Here is an 18298-nt window from a genome sequence, read left to right as displayed (position 1 = left end):
ATGGAACACTGCCCTCCTTCCCAAGTCGCAGCAGAACAAATAAAGCGAGCGCCATATGGTGCCAAGACATGTTGGAAATCGGGCCAAGCCCGGGGAGATGGCAAACCTCCATCCCCCCGCCAGAACCCACCGCGAGCGCTGGGCCAGGACCCACTGCTGGCACAGCTCCGCGTTTCAGCCGCGGCTTTGCAGTGACTCACTTGCCCTCCTCCCTGCCTGTGGTCCTGGGGAGCATGGAAACTACATCCTTACCCCAAAAGCTCTTCTTTCTCTAAGGGCTGGGCTAGGGACCTGGGAGGCATTGCTGGAGCAGCACTGGGGAGGAGATAACGCCCTGTACCCTGGCACGGGACGGTGCACGTCTCTTACCCTTCCCCCTGAATCATATACAGGGGCGCAAATCACAGACAGGTTGTACCCTAGAGCCCCTGGAGCTGGAGGAGAAACTCCCCCACAGCTCCAGGACACCACGGACACCCTACTACGAAAGGAGAATGGCATCATCTTTCCACCTGTCACTGTGATCGTCCTGCCTGGACATGCTCCTGAAGACCTGCAGCTCACGGATGCCCTGTGTGTTTTCAGGCAAGGAACCTCCAGGCACCTAGAAGCGAGGTCCCTCCAAGCAGAGTTGTGCAGCCTGATGGCTTTTAGAAGTGCTGAGCAGCCCCCTGAGCACCCAGCCCACCCTGGCTGGCCTGGCAGATCCCAGAGCTTCCTCAGGGGTGGGATGTGATGAGCTCCTGGGGGAAGAGGGGCTCCAGGAGTCCCCCAAACACCAACAGACCTTCTGCAGATTTAGCAAACAGATACCAGCCTCAGCCATGCCCTTTGAATGGGTGCGTGGGGCACACTCGCCCTGCCACCCTCATCTGCCCCATTCCCTCTGCCAGCACCTCCCAGAGGGAAGCTCTGCCCTCCAGGCTCTGCCCTCCAGGCTGAGTGAATCAAACTTAGGATCTCTTGAAGGTTTTGTAGCCATGGGGCTCCACTCTATCACTTACTTAAGCAAGCGGGTCATTTGCACCTGAGTCATGGGTGAGAAGGAAGTAAGTCGTGCAAGCAAAGGAGTTTATTGAATTGTACACAAAAATGTAGGGTTGGTAAGGATCAAACAGGGGCCCACTCTGATCCGGTCTTCATGCCATCCTTCCCGCTTTAAGGAGGTGACTCTGCCTGATGGAGAACCCCACCATCCCGACCCCGATCCCTACCTGCCACCCATCCTCAGCCTCAGGCAGTGCTCTGCACATGTGGAGTGTTTATGAGAATCTTATTTACTGTCAGTGTTAGAGATAATAGGAAAAGTAAGGGGCAGCACTGTCCTGCACAGCCTACCTGAACCTCTGCAGAGGGAGCGCAGCCCCAGCAGATGTCCCGGCTACGATGCTCTTGGTCGGCCGGTGGCTACGGAGCTCTGCGCTCATCGTGGTCCCAGCTCCACTCGGACTCCCTACCCTGCCACATGCTGATAAACAGAAAGAAACGTACAATGGATGCATTGAGGTTCATCGCTGAGCAGAGTACAGCGGGGTCTGGTCAGATGGGGAACCTCTGTTATTTTTTTTCTCTATTAATTCAGAGATGGGAATTGCTGAAACAGGGATAACCCCAGGATGCAGGGCCGGACGTGGATTTTTGAACACCCCCAGGGTTTGATCCAGGGCAGGGTTAATGCCAGTAGGTGAAAGAACAGCCAAACCCGGAGAACAAAGGGGCTGTGGGTGTTGCGGGCAGGCGCTGGTGGCACAGGCTGATTCCTAGGAGCGGAGGAGAGGATGGAGGGGCTGGGAGGCACAAGGTCAGGGCGTGCCACAGCCCTCGATGGGCACCGCTGGGAAGGCAGGTGCAGCTGCAGGGCGATCCAGGGTGGGCAGCAGCCTCCCCCCTTCCCCAGCGGTGCCCACTCCCCAGGATGTACCAGCCACGGACATGCTGGCACCACGGCTGCACACACAGGAGGGATGAAGCAGCAGGCACAGCTCGATTCGGCAAGGACCGAGCAGCAGGCAGTGGCGGCACAGCTAGGGAACACAGGCAGTGGCACGGCTGCAGGCAGCAGCCTGCTGGGCAGAGAGAAGCCAAGGAAGCTCTGGGTCCATGCCACGACCCAGGACCATGCTGCTTCCAAGGGTCTCGGCTGGTGCAGACGGCCTCGAAGGTGATGGGCTTTGCACCAGCCGCATCCTGCCCATCACACACAGACCTGGGGCCTGCGCCCGGCAGGAGGTACCGCAGGATCGGGCCCAGAGCAATCTGTTCAGATGGAAGTGGGTGGTAAATTAATGGAAATGGGAGAACAACTCCCCTGTAGCTCCAAAGCAGGGCATTGTCAGCCAGCAGAGCTTTAACGAGCCGCCGAGAAGGCTGGAGCCCTCTGTGCCATTTCATCGCTGCTGCTCTGCATCGGATTTCCCAGGAGCCCTGCAGCCTCGGCCTCATTAATTATGCAAATGAAAAGGTGTTGCCAACCCGCCATCCCTAGGTAGGATCCCCGTGGCTGAAGTTGTGCTCGGAGGTGGCCGCTCCCCCTGCGTTTGGGCAGGGAGGGTCCGGGAGCACATCAGGCAGGATGGATGTTTGCAATAATTATCCAGTCATCCCCTTCAAGTGTACTGCAGCCATAGCAACAGACAGATGTTCTGTCCCAGCCAGAGTCCGCAGCGAGCTGGGGAGAGAGCAGCACAAAAATTAACCCCTTCAGCCCCAAAGCGACACAGAATCCGCTTTATCCTGGGACCAGACCAGACTACAACATCCCTGAGAATATCCTGGGGACTCGGACAAAAACCCCAACTGCTCACCTCCCAGATAAGACCAACAGAAACTGCCCCAGCACTCGCTCGGAGACAAGAAGTTGAATGAACAAAGCAGCACCCTGCTCGCCTGGCTCTGCCGAGTGCCCCAGCGCCTCTCGTCCCGTTAAGGGTAACAAGCTCATGCTCGGTGTCTCCCCTGGGCGAGGTGGCGAGGCTCTCCAGCTCTGGTGGTAACGAGCCTTTGGAGACTATGGCACCGGGGAACCTGCTCAGGGACGGCCAGGAGCAGCGTGCTGACCCACGCACCCGGCGGCACAGCACGGACCACGCCGGACACCCAGCCAGGCTAGGAAGGGGATGGATGAGCCACGTGCTAAATTAACAGTGGTGTCAAAGCATTTAAGCTATTAGGAGGTGGGATGCAGCCAGACTGAAAGACAGCCGACATTTCATTATCCCCTTGCTGCCCGGCTTTCCAGGACTCAGCCCAAGCCCATTAAATGCCCCACAAAACTATCATGACAAAGGCCCTCATGCCCACTAGTGCACTGAAAACTCAATCCCAGCTTCTCCTGGGGGCCCTGCTGAGCAGGCAGCGCTCCCCAGGCACAAGGTCCCCGCTGCCTCCTCCCTTCCCCAGCAGCCAGCGATGCCTTGTGCAGCTGCATTTAAATGTATTGAGCTAAAGGCCAGACCCCCACCTCGCTGTGCCCTTTGCGAAGGATGGGAGCTGCCTCTCCTCCCGCAATCCAGCCGCGCCCAGAGGTCCCGCAGAGGCAGTGGGGATTCCTCAGAGCAATCCCCTGACCCCAGAGCAGCGTACGCGGGTTCATGAGAAAGCCCCATCCAGATGTTTGCAGCTGCGGATGCTGCTGGAGCACACCCACGGCGAGGATTTTAAAGGTGGGTGATGGGTCATGGGAGGATGCGCCTGCAGGGATGGGTTGCACCTGGAGGGAAGGCGAGATCCCTCTCTCTTCGGCTGGCAGAGCAAGACAACCCGCTGCCCTGCACATAAGCACAAGTGTGAGAGGTCACAGGAACACAGTTTCACTTCCCAAACTGTGAGACTATTTTTGGTTCGCACAACTTCCCTTCTTGTCCCCTGCCACACAGACAATGAGGACTCCAGCTCACAGAGGGCATCCCATCTCCTCCAGGCTCGCCTGCTGACAGCTTGTACTGTGTTAGCACAGCCTATCCTGGAAATCTGTGCTCTCCCGCTTGGGTGTTTTCTTCTTTCTCCTGAAGAAAAAAAAAATGCAGAGAAGGGTAAATTTGCTGATCTTGAAAGTGAGGGAGCCGTGGCATCATGTGCAGTCGCAGAGGATGTGGGCAGGTGCCATCAGACTTCCCCACGCATCTCTGGAAATGGAGCTCAGCCCTGATCCGCAGCTCCCTGGCTGTTCCCGTCCCGGCTCCCACACAGCCCTGGCAGCCACTGGGTATTTCAGTCCTTACCACAGCACTCAGGCTGCTGCACTCCCAGGGTTTCTTCCCCCCCCAGCACAGGCACAGAGCATTCCCAGCCCTCTGAAACCATGCTGGGGACAGGATAAGGAGGTGGGAAAACTGTCTAGGATTTCCACAAATCCCCATGCAAACTGTCCCTCCAGCCCTGCCACCTGCACCAGTCCCAGGCATCTCCGGAGAGAAAGCCACCCCAAATAATGGTTTGGTGCTGCGAGAAGGACAGAAATCCAATAGGTTCCAGGAGGAATTCCTGCTCTTTGCTGCCTGCCCTTAGCTGTTTGACTTATTATCTGACCTGGATCTAAATTAGGTTTTGATTAAAGTCAAGAATAATTCTACTTGGAAAAAATCTCCTTGTTTAGGGTGAGAGCTAGCAAAATCTACAGGAGAATCCAACATGCCCCCTCCCTCTGGGGACAGAGGCCCCACAAGGACCTGAGAGGGTGCCCAGCACCCTGTGCGAGAGGCAGCCGCACTGCATCACCACATTCACACCCTGACCAAGCTCTGAGTTCACAGCAGCCAGGTTCTCTCCTTAGATCCCTCCTGCGGAGACCAACAGCTCCAGATTTGGGTGAGCATCTCCTCAGTTCAGTGTGGATTTGCACATAGCCCGTTCACCCCACAGTGCTGTGGCTCAGCCCATGTCCCTCCCTGGCGTCTGTCTCCCAACCGGCCACAAACGCACCTCCTCTCAGCACCCGTTTTGCTGGGATCAGCGCTGAAGCACTATGGTCAGACGCTCTCCTCTCTCCTGAGCAATCCAGACAACTCCCCCAGCACTAAGTGCCACGCTGAATTCTCTCACCACGGCTCCCCAGAACCAGAAAGCAGCCTGGAGCTCCAACAGAGCCTTTGTGCTTCGCCGTGCCTGCCCTGAAATGGCTCTCCCCGGCCAACTTGGGATCATACCCCTTTCTCTTGACTGCACCGCACTGGTGGATCACAGCCCTCCCGCTGGCAGATCTCTTCTCTTCTGGTGATGGATCACGGCTCTCCCATTGATGGGTCACTTTGCGCTGCTCAGCACTGGGCTACATCCACTGACGGGTTTGGCTTCCTCACTCCCACTCCTTTTATCCCACCCAGCAGCACTCAGGGCGTTGGTAAATGGTTCCAGTTTGGGTCCTATTCAAGTGTGAATCCAGACGGTGACCAACAGGAGCAGCGTAGCTGGGGACACTGGAGGGCACTGGCCGGCACGGTGCCTTCTCCAGCTGGGATCTACGGGACACATGCTGCTGGCCAGCCGTACACCACTTTCTTGGCCCCTCACCACAAGAAGGATGTTGAGGCTCTGGAGCGAGTCCAGAGAAGAGCAACGAAGCTGGTGAGGGGGCTGGAGAACAGGCCTTATGAGGAACGGCTGAGAGAGCTGGGGGAGTTTAGCCTGGAGAAGAGGAGGCTGAGGGGAGACCTCATTGCTCTCTCCAACTCCCTGAAAGGAGGTTGTGGAGAGGAGGGAGCTGGGCTCTTCTCCCAAGTGACAGGGGACAGGACGAGAGGGAATGGCCTCAAGCTCCGCCAGGGGAGGTTCAGGCTGGACATTAGGAAAAAATTTTTCACGGAAAGGGTCATTGGGCACCTGGCAGAGGCTGCCCAGGGAGGGGGTTGAGTCACCTTCCCTGGAGGGGTTTAAGGGACGGGTGGACGAGGAGCTGAGGGACATGGTTTAGTGTTTGATAGGGATGGTTGGACTCGATGATCTGATGGGTCTTTTCCACCCTGGTGATTCTATGATTCCACTGGGTATTTGGCAGCTCTTGCTTCCAGCTGATAAACTACATTTAAAAGACCTTCAAGGAGAAGGGGACTTCCCAGTTACCACTTTCCAGTTATCACTTTAAATGTAGCTGGGAGTGTCCAGGGTGCCAGCTGGGAAGTGTCCACTGCTGCCGGGGAAATCGGGGAGTCCCTGGCATGGTCAAACCCGTGGGGTCACCACTCCCACCTGGCCCCACCGCGGCACCAGCCAGGCTCTGGCAGGTGCAGCAGGGGCTGAGGGCTCATCCTGCTCGCAGTGCTGCCTGCTGGCACTCTGGGAATATTGGGAAGGTGGGAATATGGCCAAGGTGATTCTCGCTGTGCTGCCCTGCCCTGATCAGCACCAGACACTTCAGGGAAGGACTGAGTGCTGCTGCAAAGAACTGGGGAAGAAAACATGCTCCAAGGAAGCATCTTTCTCAGTCCAGACCAGCATTCATAAAGTGTGAGTGCGTATCTTGTCCTTCTTCTTAAACTTATGCCTTCCCAGGTTCCTTCTCCAAACAGGCACCTGGTCCTTTTGCATCCACAAACACACTCTGGGTGATAAATTCCACCAGTTACCTATAAGATGGGTAAAAATTACCTGGTTTTATCAGTCTGGATGGCTTGTACTCCTGTTGGCAGCCCCTTTTTCATGTCCCTGGAGAAGGAACCTCTCAGCACACAGCACTTTCCTTCTCCAGACACTCCCGGTGCTACAGAGGCACCACAGCTCTCCCTCTCCTGCTCCCATCCCAGCCAAGCTGCCCTGACGCTTCCAGTTACGCATTTTCTAGGTATTATAATTGCTAATTCCTGATTTCCTTGGATTTACGTGTGTGAGAGGATAATCACAAGCCAGCACAACGGTCCAGGGTTTGGGGTACCCCTGTCTGAAAAAATCTTACAAAGAGAACTGATGTCTGGTCTATATTTGTTGGAACTCGCCAAGAAAAATTGTTATTTATACGGTATAAATAGTAACAGACCTGGAGTTAACAGGTGTTCGGCTATGAAGGACCTGGAGCAGATGCCCTGAGCTGAACACCACCCAGCGTCTCTGCCTCCAGTTTAAGGCCCAGGACCATCAAACACTTCCATTTATTCCTTTTTCCTACCTTTAAGGATAAGAGTGGCCTTGACAGCAGGAGCTGGAGCACCTCCTGTACGAGGACAGGCTGGGAGAGTTGAGGTTGTTCAGCCTGGAGAAGAGAAGGCTCTGGGAGTATCTTCCAGTACTGAAAAGGGCCCCAGGAAAGCTGGGGAGGGGCTCTTGATCAGGGAGTACAGGGAGAGGATGAGGGGAAATGATTTTCAGCTGCAAGAGGGGAGATTGAGATGAGATCTTAGGGAGAAAAGTTTTCCTGTGAGGGTGGGGAGGCCCTGGCTCAGGTTGCCCAGAGCAGTGGTGGCTGCCCCATCCCTGGAGGGGTTCAAGGCCAGGTTGGATGGGGCTTGGAGCAACCACATACAGTAGGAGATGTCCACGTCCTCCACTGACCTCCCATATCTCCCAAACCTTCTTGACAGGAAGGCCAGGTGGATTCAGCTCCTGACAACAGAGACCAGACACATCTGTGGAGAGTAACTCCTCAGCAAAAGCAAAATGTCCTGTTACTCCCTTCCTCACTCAACATGTCCTGCAGAGCAGCTGGACTCCAGCACCGAGTGCTTCCCTAGCACTCCTGGAGAGCCAGGTACCACCACGCCTCCTGTGAAGCTTCTTCATAGAGTTCTGATGGGAAATCCCACCCACCCTGACAGCCACCCCATGCCAGCCGGCTCTGGACACCGGCACCATGCAGGCGGGATGCCCATGGGCTGTAGCACACCAAGAGCTGAGCCTGAGTTCATCAACCAGCTCTTTAGAATCACAGAATCCCATAAATGTTTAGGTTGGAAAAGACCTTCAAGATCATTGAGTCCAACCATAAACCCAACACTGCCAACCCCACCACTAAAACCTGTCCCTGAGCACCACATCCATATGACTTCTCAATCCTACCAGGGATGGGGGCTCCCCTACTGCCCTGGGGAGCCTCCGCCAGTGTCTAACCACTTTTGGATATCTCTTCCTGAGGAAGTTGCCCATCAAGCCCTAACTGTACAGAACACCCATCTCCTTTCTGCCATCTCCATCCCCTCAACTGCTCCTCACAGCAGCCCCCCGAGAAAGCTCTATGTCCCTGGCTGAATGAGGCCGGAAAGGGTGTCCATCTGATTTTTAGTGGTCAGCAAAAACACTGCCCTGCACTAGCAAGTTCCTGTAGGCATCCTGTATTGTGTGGCAGAAAACCCAATCCGAGAAAGACCTTGTGCGCTCTGCAAGTCCCATCAGCATCACGTTGGGCTCCATGCAAGCTGGATGGTGACACTGGGAATTTTTTTGAGGTGTCCAGACATCCAGTAGGGCAGAGAGGGTCACCATGGTTCACAGTGGCATATTTCAATAATTAATTGCAGTGCCGCAGTGTCACAGACATCCCCTGTTTCCACTGTACCCTCTGGCACGGCTGGCCCACGGCCCAGCTCCTGCAGCGTTCAATTCCCACCTCTGGGATGTGGGACGGGCACAGAGTGATCCAGGGTGAGGGGCAGTGAAGGAAACTGCCCTTCGAGCAGTGAAGTGCCCTCACCTTCCCCCTGCCTCCAGCCCCGGGCACGCGGCACCGCGGCCGCCTGCGTGCTGGCTGGCTCCACCACCACCGCGCCCTGCACCTCCAGCACCGGCCTCAGATAACTCCCTGACACATCAAATTCCTCTTCCAGGTTCCCACAGGCTCCCGGCTTCTGCTCCTACATCCTCACGCTGGCCCTACAGCTGCTGACAACACGGGCAGCCCTCGGTCCACACTGCTGCCGTGCCCCCAGCCGGCACCCAGAGGGCACATGGCACTGCCAGGCTGGCACAGAGCATGTGTGGCACCGTTGCGCACACCAGGAGCACGTGTGTGGCACCCATGGATGGACCAGGACCACACACGTGGCACTGCTGAGCGGGCATGGAGCATACGTGTGGCGTCGATGGACAGACCCGGGCAACACACATGGCACTGATGGACTTGGAGGGGGCACCTGTGGCACCGACGGACAGGGAGCATGTGTGTGGCACCGATGGATGGACCAGGAGCACGGGTGTGGCATAGATGGACATAATGGGAGCACACGTGACACTGATGGACAGGAAGCATGTCTGGCACTGATGGCTCTGCATCGATGGACAGACCAGGAGAACATGCGTGGCGATGCCAGGTGGGCACGGAGCACACGCATGGCACTGATGGACAGACCAGGAGAACACACATGGAGATGCCAGGTGGGCATGGAGCACACACATGGCACTGATGGACAAACCGGGGCGCACATGGCACTGGTGGACAGGGAGAACATCTGACACCAATGGCTCAGCATCGATGGACAGACCAGGAGAACACACGTGGCGATGCCAGGTGGGCATGGAGCACACACATGGCACTGATGGACAGACCAGGGGTGCACATGGCACTGATAGGCAGGGGGAATGCGTGTGGCACCAACGGACAGACTGGGACCGTATGTGTGACACCAATGGACGGATCAGGAGCACACGTGTGGCACTGCCAGGTGGGCATGGAGTACACGCATGGCATTGATGGACAGATTGGGAGCATATATGGCACTGACAGACTGGGAGCACATGTATGGTACTAATGGATAGACTGGGAGCACGCGCACGGCACGGCTGCGTGGGTACGGAGCACACGAGTGGCACTGATGGCCAGACCAGGAGCACACGTGTGGCACTGACAGACTTGGGGAAACATCCATGGCACCAACGGCCAGACTGGGAGCACAGACATGGCACTGACGGACACGAGTCACACGTGGCACCACTGTGTGGGTGATACGATGGCACTGATGGCCAGACCGGGAGCACACGTGTGGCACTGCAGGACTAGAGGCACATCCATGGCACCGATGGCCAGACCGGGAGCACACGCATGACACTGATGGACTAGAGGCACATCCATGGCACTGATGGACAGCCTGGGAGCACATATGAGGCACTGATGGACAGAGGGCACTCGTGGCACCGCTGGGTGGGCAATGCCATGGCACTGATGGCCCGACTGGGAGCACACGTGTGGCACCAATGGCCAGACCGGGAGCACACGTGTGGTGCTGACAGACTAGGGGCACATTCATGGCACCGATGGCCAGACTGGGAGCACACGCGTGGCACTGATGGGCTAGAGGCACATCCATGGCACTGATGGCCCGACTGGGAGCACATCCATGGCAACAATAGCCAGAATGGGAGCACACGAGTGGCACTGATGGCCAGACTGGGGGCACATCCATGGCACTGATGGATGGGGGGCATGCATGACACTGCTGGGTGGGCAATGCTGTGGCACTGGTGGACAGACTGGGAGCACACGCATGGTGCTGACAGACTAGGGGCACATCCATGGCACTGGTGGCCACACTGGGAGCACATATGAGGCACTGATGGACTAGAGGCACATCCATGGCACTGATAGCCCGACTGGGGGCACATCCATGGCACCAATGGCCAGACTGGGAGCACATATGAGGCACTGACGGACTAGAGGCACATCCATGGCACTGATAGCCAGACTGGGAGCACATCCATGGCAACAATAGCCAGACTGGGAGCACACGAGTGGCACTGACAGACTAGGGGCACATTCATGGCACCAGTGGCCAGACTGGGAGCACATTCATGACACCAGTGGCCAGACTGAGAGCACACGCGTGGCACTGATGGACTAGAGGCACATCCATAGCACTGATGGCCAGACTGGGGGCACATCCATGGCAACAATAGCCAGACTGGGAGCACACGAGTGGCACTGACAGACTAGGGGCACATTCATGGCACCAGTGGCCAGACTGGGAGCACATTCATGACACCAGTGGCCAGACTGAGAGCACACGCGTGGCACTGATGGACTAGAGGCACATCCATAGCACTGATGGCCAGACTGGGGGCACATCCATGGCACCGATGGCCAGACTGGGAGCACATACGTGGCAGTGCCGGACAGGGGGCACGCGTGGCGCTGGCGGCTGGGCGTGCAGCACATCCCTGGCACCATGGCCACACCAGAAGCACACGCCTGGCACCACCAGGAGCTCGGCACATGCGTGTGACCGCCTGGGCCACCCGGAGCTCCGGCCGCCGCCCGGGACGGGCGCTCCCTCCCGCTCCCCGGTCCCGTTTTTCCCCTCCCAACCCCCGGAACCCCCCTCGGGGAGCGCATCCCGAGCCCCTCCCCGCGGCGCCGGGGCTTGGTTCTCCCCGCGGGCCGGGCAGCGCCGCCTCCTCGGGATGCCGGGATGAGGATGCTCTCCCGGTCCCTCCCCGTGGACCGGGGAGGGGTGGGGGGGGGTGCGGCTGCGGGGAAAGGGGGGAGCGGATCGAGCTCTCCCCGGGACCGGGGGCCGCCCTTTGTCTCCCTCTCCAGGGCTGCGGGTTCCGTTTCACCGGGATAAGCCCCAACCCCTCCCCAGGACCATCCCGACCGACCCTTCCATCCCCATCTTCCCAAGCCGGAACGGACCCCGGCGGCTCCTCCCCGGCTCTGCGGCGGCTCGGCAGGTGCCCGCCCCGTCCCGCCGCACACGTGCACCCGCCGCCCTTTGTCTGGGACCACCGACACCCCCTCCCCGGTTCGGTCCCCCCACCCCATCCTTCTTCCCTCCCTCCCCGCTCACCGGCCCGGGCCGGTGAGCGGGGAGGGAGGGAAGAAGGATGGGGGGGGGGGGGACCGAACCGCATCCCTCTCTGCGGGGACCACTAGGAGCGGGAGGGGGGGACCAGTCACGGGGGGGTGGGCGACCGGTAGCCCCGGGCTAGTGGCTGGAGGAGGTAGGGGGGGTCCGTTGGCGTCGCAGCCGCTCTAACAGGTGGGATCCCGCTGAGAGGAGGAGGAGGAGGAGGAGGCGGCCGGAGGATGGGGTGGAGTGGGGGGGGGGGGGGGTGTAGGAGGAGGCAGGGACGGGCGGAGGGAGGGAGAGGAGGTGGGGGGGGCCGAGCCGCCTGTGATCCTGTGACAGGAGCGGCTGCTGCTGCTGCTGGCGCCGCCGGTGCCTCCCTCCGCTGTCCGGTGCGGCCCCCCCCTTCCCTTTCTCCATCCCCCCCCCCCCCCCCCCTCCTCCTCCTCCTCGTCCTCCTCCTCCCTCCATCCTTTTCCTCCCCGCTCCATCCCGGTCGTCGCCCCCAACACCCCCCCATCCCCAGCCCTCCCTCTCCCCATCCCGCCGTTGCTCCAGCCTCACCGCTCCCGGTTGCTCCGGGACAGCGAAAAGCGGGAGCCGTTCGCCGTTCGCCGCCGCCTCCACCGCCGGTACCGGGCGATGCCGAAGCCGCCGTTGCTGCTCCGGGGGAGCCGCCCCGGGGATAGCGAGCTGGGGCGGCAGTTCCGGGACTGGTGCCTGCGCACCTACGGGGACTCGGCTAAAACCAAGACGGTGACCCGGAGCAAGTACCAGCGCATCGCCGAGGTGCTGCAGGGGGGATCCGGCTCCGGCGGCGGCACCGGAGGGGGGGAGAAAGGCAAGTTCCAGTTCTGGGTCCGGTCCAAGGGCTTCCGCCTGGGAAACGGCACCAGGGAGGCGACGAAGATGGGTCAAGTGGTGGTTTATGTGCCGGTGAAAACGGGAACGGTTAGTGCGCTCCGTGCCCCCCCCGGGATGGGGGGCTCTGTGTCTGTCTGTCTGCCTGCCTGTCTGCGTCTGTCTGTCCTCCCCTGTGTGTGCGGGGGGGTGGGAGTGGGGTGGGGGGGGTGTGGGGTGGGGTGGGTGCCCCCGGGGTCGTCCCCCCCCCCCCCCCGGCCCCTGTCCCGTCAGCACCGGGCGGCCCAGCCCCGCCGCCGGGAGCGCGCATGCCCGCGCGGGGCCCGCCCGCTCCCGCAGCCCCCGGGGCTCCCGCAGCCCCCGGCCCGCCCGGGATGCGGAGGATGCGGAGAGGCGCCCGCACGGACCCCTCTGCTCCCCGCACCCCCCCCACCCCCGACCCAGTCCCCCGTCCCATCCGGTGCGGTCGCCGTTCCCGGGCGCTACCGGCGTTGCTGGGGCGGGGAGAGGGGGGGGACATGATGCCCCGTGCCCGCCCCGTGCACCTGCCCGTGCGGGGGGGGGTGGGCTGTGCCGCCCCCGCCGCCCCCCCCCTCCCATCTCCCCGGTCCCCATCCCATGCGGTGCGGCCGCGGTTACCGTGGGGGGGATGATGCCCCGTGCCCGCCCCGTGCACCTGCCCCCGCGGGGGGGGGGGGGGGGGCGCCGCCTCCCCTGCCCCCCCCCCATCCCCGCATCTCCCTGCTCCCCGCTCCCCGTCCCACCCGGTGCGGCCGCTGCCGGTGGGAGGGGGGAGGATGATGCCCCGTGCCCCGCGGGGGGGACACGCGGTGACCGTCCCCCCCCATTCCCCCCCCTCCCCGCCCCATCTCCCCGTCCCACCCGGTGCGGCCGCCGTTCCCGGGCGCTGGCGGCGCCGATGGGGGGGGGGTGTCGGTGGTGATGCCCCGTGCACCTGCCCCCCCCCCCCCCCCATCCCAGCCCCGTCCGCTCACGTTCGCCCCGCATTTCCCATGCGCCCCACGGCCGGGGCTGCAGTCAAGGGCAGGGAGCGGCGGGGAGGGGGCGCCGGTGTCCCCCCCACCCCCGCTCCCCCCGCCCCGCGCCCCGCCCGGCCCCGCGTCCCGCCCCGCGCCGCAGCCGGAGCCCCGGGGGGTGCGGGCGGCGGCGGAGCCCAGGCTAGGGCACACCCCCCCCCCCCCCCCATCCTGCTCGCCGTCCCGGGAAACTCCCCCCTCCGCGTCTCATTGTTCGGCGCCCCGGGGCTCCCCGGCCCCCCCCCCCACCCCAACCCCGGGCTGCCCCGCCGCCCCATTGTTCCCGTCCCGAGCGCGCAGCCGGAGGCGCAAGTTGCGCGCAGGGTGCGCCCCGCGCTGCCCCGGGGAGGGGGACGCGGGGACGTGGCCCCGGCGGGGCCGCTCCGGGCCGGCGGGCACAGAAGGAGCTCCGGGAGGGGTTTTTATCCCCCCCCCCACCTCCTCCTCCTCCCCTCTCCCCGCTGCTGCTGCTGCTGCCGCTGCTCTGAAGGGTGCAGTGTTTTCTGTGCACACACAGACTCCAGCATTGATGTGGCTGGAGGATGCTTCCATTGAGGGCAGCCCATCTGTGGCAAATGCTTCTAAACGCACTATTTACCTCCCATCTGGTCTGCCTTATTATTGGGGGGAGGGGGAAGGGTCATTATTTCTCCCTTTCCCTCCCTGGTGCTCACAGGCGCTTTTCTTTCTCCCCTCGCTACCCCCTCCCCCCATGCCGTGTCCCCCCCCAAAAAAATTCTTTGCCTTTTTTTTAATTTTTTTTTTTGTTGAGACCTCTTTTCAGCTCACCCTCGCACGCCGCCCCCTGCCCTGAAAGCCCCCGCTGAGGGCAAATTGGGAGCGGTACCCCCTTCTGCAGCTCCCATGCCTCCCCCCGTCCTCTCCATCCAGCCGGCGACTCTATCCCAGCTCTTCCAAATGCTGCAGAGTCATGGTACCCCGAGAGGCCGAGCCAGACTCCCTCGACCCCACCGCTCGCCAGACGCCCCCTCCCCTTTGTCCGGGAGGGCGTCCCGAGGGTCAGCGGCTCAGCCAGCCCGCGTATTCCCAAAGGGCTTCTGCCCAGATGAAGTTTCAGGAGGAGCGTGTCCAGGCCCCCGCATCTTCCCTGGCAGAGTCCCTGCAGGCTACAGACAGGAGATGCACCCAGGCTCCTAAACCAGCGAAAAAAAAGCAGGCATTGCCCTTGGGGACAGCTGGATTTTCCAAGGGGCAATACTGCTTGTGTCCCAGAGCCCGCCGGACGGCAGGGCTGGGAGCGCGTTATGGACTTGAGGGCTGGGAGCGCTTTACAGAGCCACTGGCTGTAGGCAAAACCGGTCATCGCGCTCCCCAAAACCCTCCAGCGCCCAGTCCGTACAACTCGTTGCCTCCTGGCTGCTCTGCCCCAGCCTCCCCAGCCCCACCGTGCCCCTCTCTGCTGGGACCATTTCAGATGGATGCAGTCGTGGTGTTTTGGTTTTGCCTAAAGCGGCTCTCCAGTTTAGGATAACTCGACGGGGATTTTCTTTAGCTCCTGATAATTCTGTGCTCTCCTGACCCTGGGTGCTTTGGGCTGGGCTTGAGGTGTATTTCATTTCTCTCGTGCGTGCAGTCAAATAATTCATGAAGTCGATAGGAGCCTTTTGCTCAATGGTGAAGCGTGTATTCGGGTTCAATGCCTGTTCAGCTCCTTCTCCCAAATACTCTGGAGCGGTGTGTGGGTTACTGTGTCCTGGCTGCGCTTCTCAGCAACCTGATTCCACGTGTCCTGGCCGCTCGTCCTTCCCCAGGCCCATCTGCTGGTGAAGCACCGTGCTCAGGACCGTCCCACGGCTGCACACGCGGTGCAACGGGGGCTGCGTGCGGTGCTGTGTCTGCAGTTCACTCCAGAAAATCCGAGGTACCGGGAGGGAAAGCAAGAAGAGAGGTGATGGAGAGAAGAGAGGTGATGGAGAGAAGAGAGGTGGTGGAAAGCACGTAGAGGGCAGTAGTGGGGATAAGATCTTCCCTTCCCCTGACAGGGCTGGGGCCACTTCTCCTCTGGAACAAAAATAATCCCAAACACAAAAACTAATTGCCCCCCCAGCAGCAGCCCGGGAGAGCTGTTCCTTTCAGCTTACGCATCCTGAGCTGGTTTCTGTATTTTCTACGCGTCTATAGCGAAAACATAATTACCCTGTGGTTATTATTTTCCCTCCTGAGCAACTTTCCCTTGCCCTCCTCCAGGCCTCTCATCAGAACAGCCCTAATCAGATTTGGGTGGCTTGCAAGCTGGGGCTGCGTGCTGAGAAGGGGGCATCTGCCCTGGGTGGTGGTCAGAGCAGATGGTGGTCTTCTCAAAGAATGCACTGGGAATAGGAACAGCAGTGCGGACGGATGTCTGGCACAGAGGCTGTTCGGATTTCTTTTTCCCAGATGAACGTCCCAAAGATGCTGGACATTTAACACATGCAATTAAAAAGCCCCTCTGCAGATAAACGTGGGAGGTTGGGCAGCGTAGGACGTTGTTGTCTGGCAGCCCCTATTCACCTACGGGCTGGATGCTGCATCCGTTAGGTCAGGGAGTTGGAAAGAAACGCGTTGAGAGTGTTCAGAGGAGGAGGAGGAGGGCATCTTTGTGTGCTACTGCAGCACAGACAATGGATACAGCCCAAAGAGCCCAGACCTGCCCTTCCTTCGGGCGGCTGATGTGCACTAAGGTGTAAACCCTCTTGTTATCTGCAGCCTGGACCGAACCCTGATGCTGGGCACCCAGTGCTCTCGCTTCTCCCCAGATTTGCAAACGACTGTGGGAGGATTTGTTCGTGACAAGGTGCTAAGATGCAGTTCATTATAATCTCGTGTCCCTCTTGTCCTAAGCATTTAGCATCATTTAGACAGTCTTCCTCAACTGAACGGAGAGTGAGATGGAGACAGGGCCAGGGGAGCAGGGAGCACTGCGATGGGTTTGGCTGTAGCAGCCGGGCGTGCAGGGCAGGGGTGGCCTCAGCTTTGGGTTTGGGCGTTAGTGGTCCCGCACGCTCCCTACATCAATGCTGTAATTCACCGTGCGTGGTGGGAGCTTGTCACAACTCTAGAGCAGCGGAAAACCTCTCAGGACAGATTCATCCTGGCAGCCCATGATGCAGGCGGGGGGACAGTCTGGCGTCGGAGCAGCCCTTGGGGACTGTGCCGGGCACGGTGGGCTCCGCAGCGCTGCCCACGCTGGATTGTGCTTTCCAGCTCTCTCCCTGTGCCCTGCAGGGCTGACTGCAGGCTCGGGGGCTCTTGTGTGAAAGGCTGAGGACTCGGTGCGGGCACATTGCTGTTGTTGTATGAGCACCGTTCACCTCTGCAGGCTCCCTCGCAGCCAGGCGTGCGAAACCATCTCGTGTCCGAGGCAAGTAGGCACAGTGGGGTTGGGCTGATGGCTGGACTCGATGTTCTTAGAGGTCTTTTCCAACCTCAATTATTCCATGATTTGATGAAAGGTGCTGGGGTGGGGGTAGTCCTGTAAAGAGGATTGGAAAGACCAGAAAGCAAACTGGACGGAGGCTGTTCACCGGCAGCAGGAAAGCCTCACACAGGACACTGGATCAATCATTCAATACAGCCTATTCCTAAACGTGTTTTCTCTCCAGAGGCAGGGAGTGTTGTGATGTGAAAGCCGCGGTGCCAGGCCTTGGGGCAGCACTACACAGTGGCAGAGCGCTCGAGCTGAGAAGCCAGGGACGTTGGAAAGATGCTGCTCCAGCAGCTCATAGAGGCTACATTTTTCCTGGTACAAGTACCCTTCAATGCCCATATTCAGTGCCCCTAAAAGCTGCACATCTATACCCTCTAAGAACATTAGTCAGCAGAAGGTTTTCATGCTGTGAAGAACCACTTAGACTTGCTGTGGACTTCAAGTGATGAAAAAAACCAAACAAATCAAGCTCATTCAGAAGAGTCTGAGACAGGGCAAACGGGCCTGAGGGTGTTGTCTGAGGAATGGTCTGTTACTTCTATAGCACAAGCCTTGCTTAGGGCACACAGAGCCTTCTACCTGCTGTGGAGCAGCCTATCCTGAGCACGCGGGGCGGCCCTGGCTTTTCCAAGACCTGAACCAATGGCAGATTCACATTTAAATGTGCACTTAGGAGGGTGGCATGGTGCTGGCCCGAGTGCGTGGCCCCATCCCACCTAGTCTAGAGAAAATCTCCTACATTGACCTCATTGCTCTCTCCAACTACCTGAAAGGAGGTTGTGGAGAGGAGGGAGCTGGGCTCTTCTCCCAAGTGACAGGGGACAGGACGAGAGGGAATGGCCTCAAGCTCCACCAGGGGAGGTTTGGGCTGAACATTAGGAAAAAATATTTCCCGGAAAGGGTCATTGGGCGCTGGCAGAGGCTGCCCAGGGAGGTGGTTGAGTCACCTCCCCTGGGGGTGTTTAAGGGACGGGTGGACGAGGTGCTGAGGGACATGGTTTAGTGTTTGATAGGAATGGTTGGACTCGATGACCCAGTGGGTCTTTTCCAACCTGGTAATTCTATGATTCTGTGATTCCTGATTCAGCTCCAAATCTGCACATCAGGGCAGCTTTTACCTCTGGAGCTCCTCACAGGGTCACAGCAGCAATACTCAGTCCTCTGGGCCAGAGAGCTGGCTTCAGCTCCCCAGGCAGCAACAAAAGCTCCAGCACCTTTGCAAGGTGAACTTAAAGAGCGCTGACGACCTGCAGTTATGCAGAGTGGCAGAATGA

At 59.7% G+C, this 18298-nt stretch overlaps 1 protein-coding gene across 1 annotated transcript in view; it reads left to right on the top strand.

Moving 5' to 3' along the window:
• The first annotated feature begins 12263 nt into the window (after positions 1–12263).
• Positions 12264–18298, top strand: part of NOL4L (nucleolar protein 4 like) — a 66127-nt gene continuing 60092 nt past the window's right edge. Inside the window, exon 1 of the mRNA XM_069871524.1 lies at positions 12264–12650. Within this exon, the coding sequence (XP_069727625.1) occupies positions 12342–12650 (309 nt within the window). The 5' untranslated portion in view covers positions 12264–12341. The remainder of the gene's footprint in view (positions 12651–18298) is intronic.

Source organism: Phaenicophaeus curvirostris, chromosome 18 (genome assembly GCF_032191515.1).
Source record: "Phaenicophaeus curvirostris isolate KB17595 chromosome 18, BPBGC_Pcur_1.0, whole genome shotgun sequence".
Taxonomy (NCBI): domain Eukaryota; kingdom Metazoa; phylum Chordata; class Aves; order Cuculiformes; family Cuculidae; genus Phaenicophaeus; species Phaenicophaeus curvirostris.
Note: the sequence above shows the minus strand (reverse complement) of the source record. Positions and strands in the feature narration are given on the sequence as shown.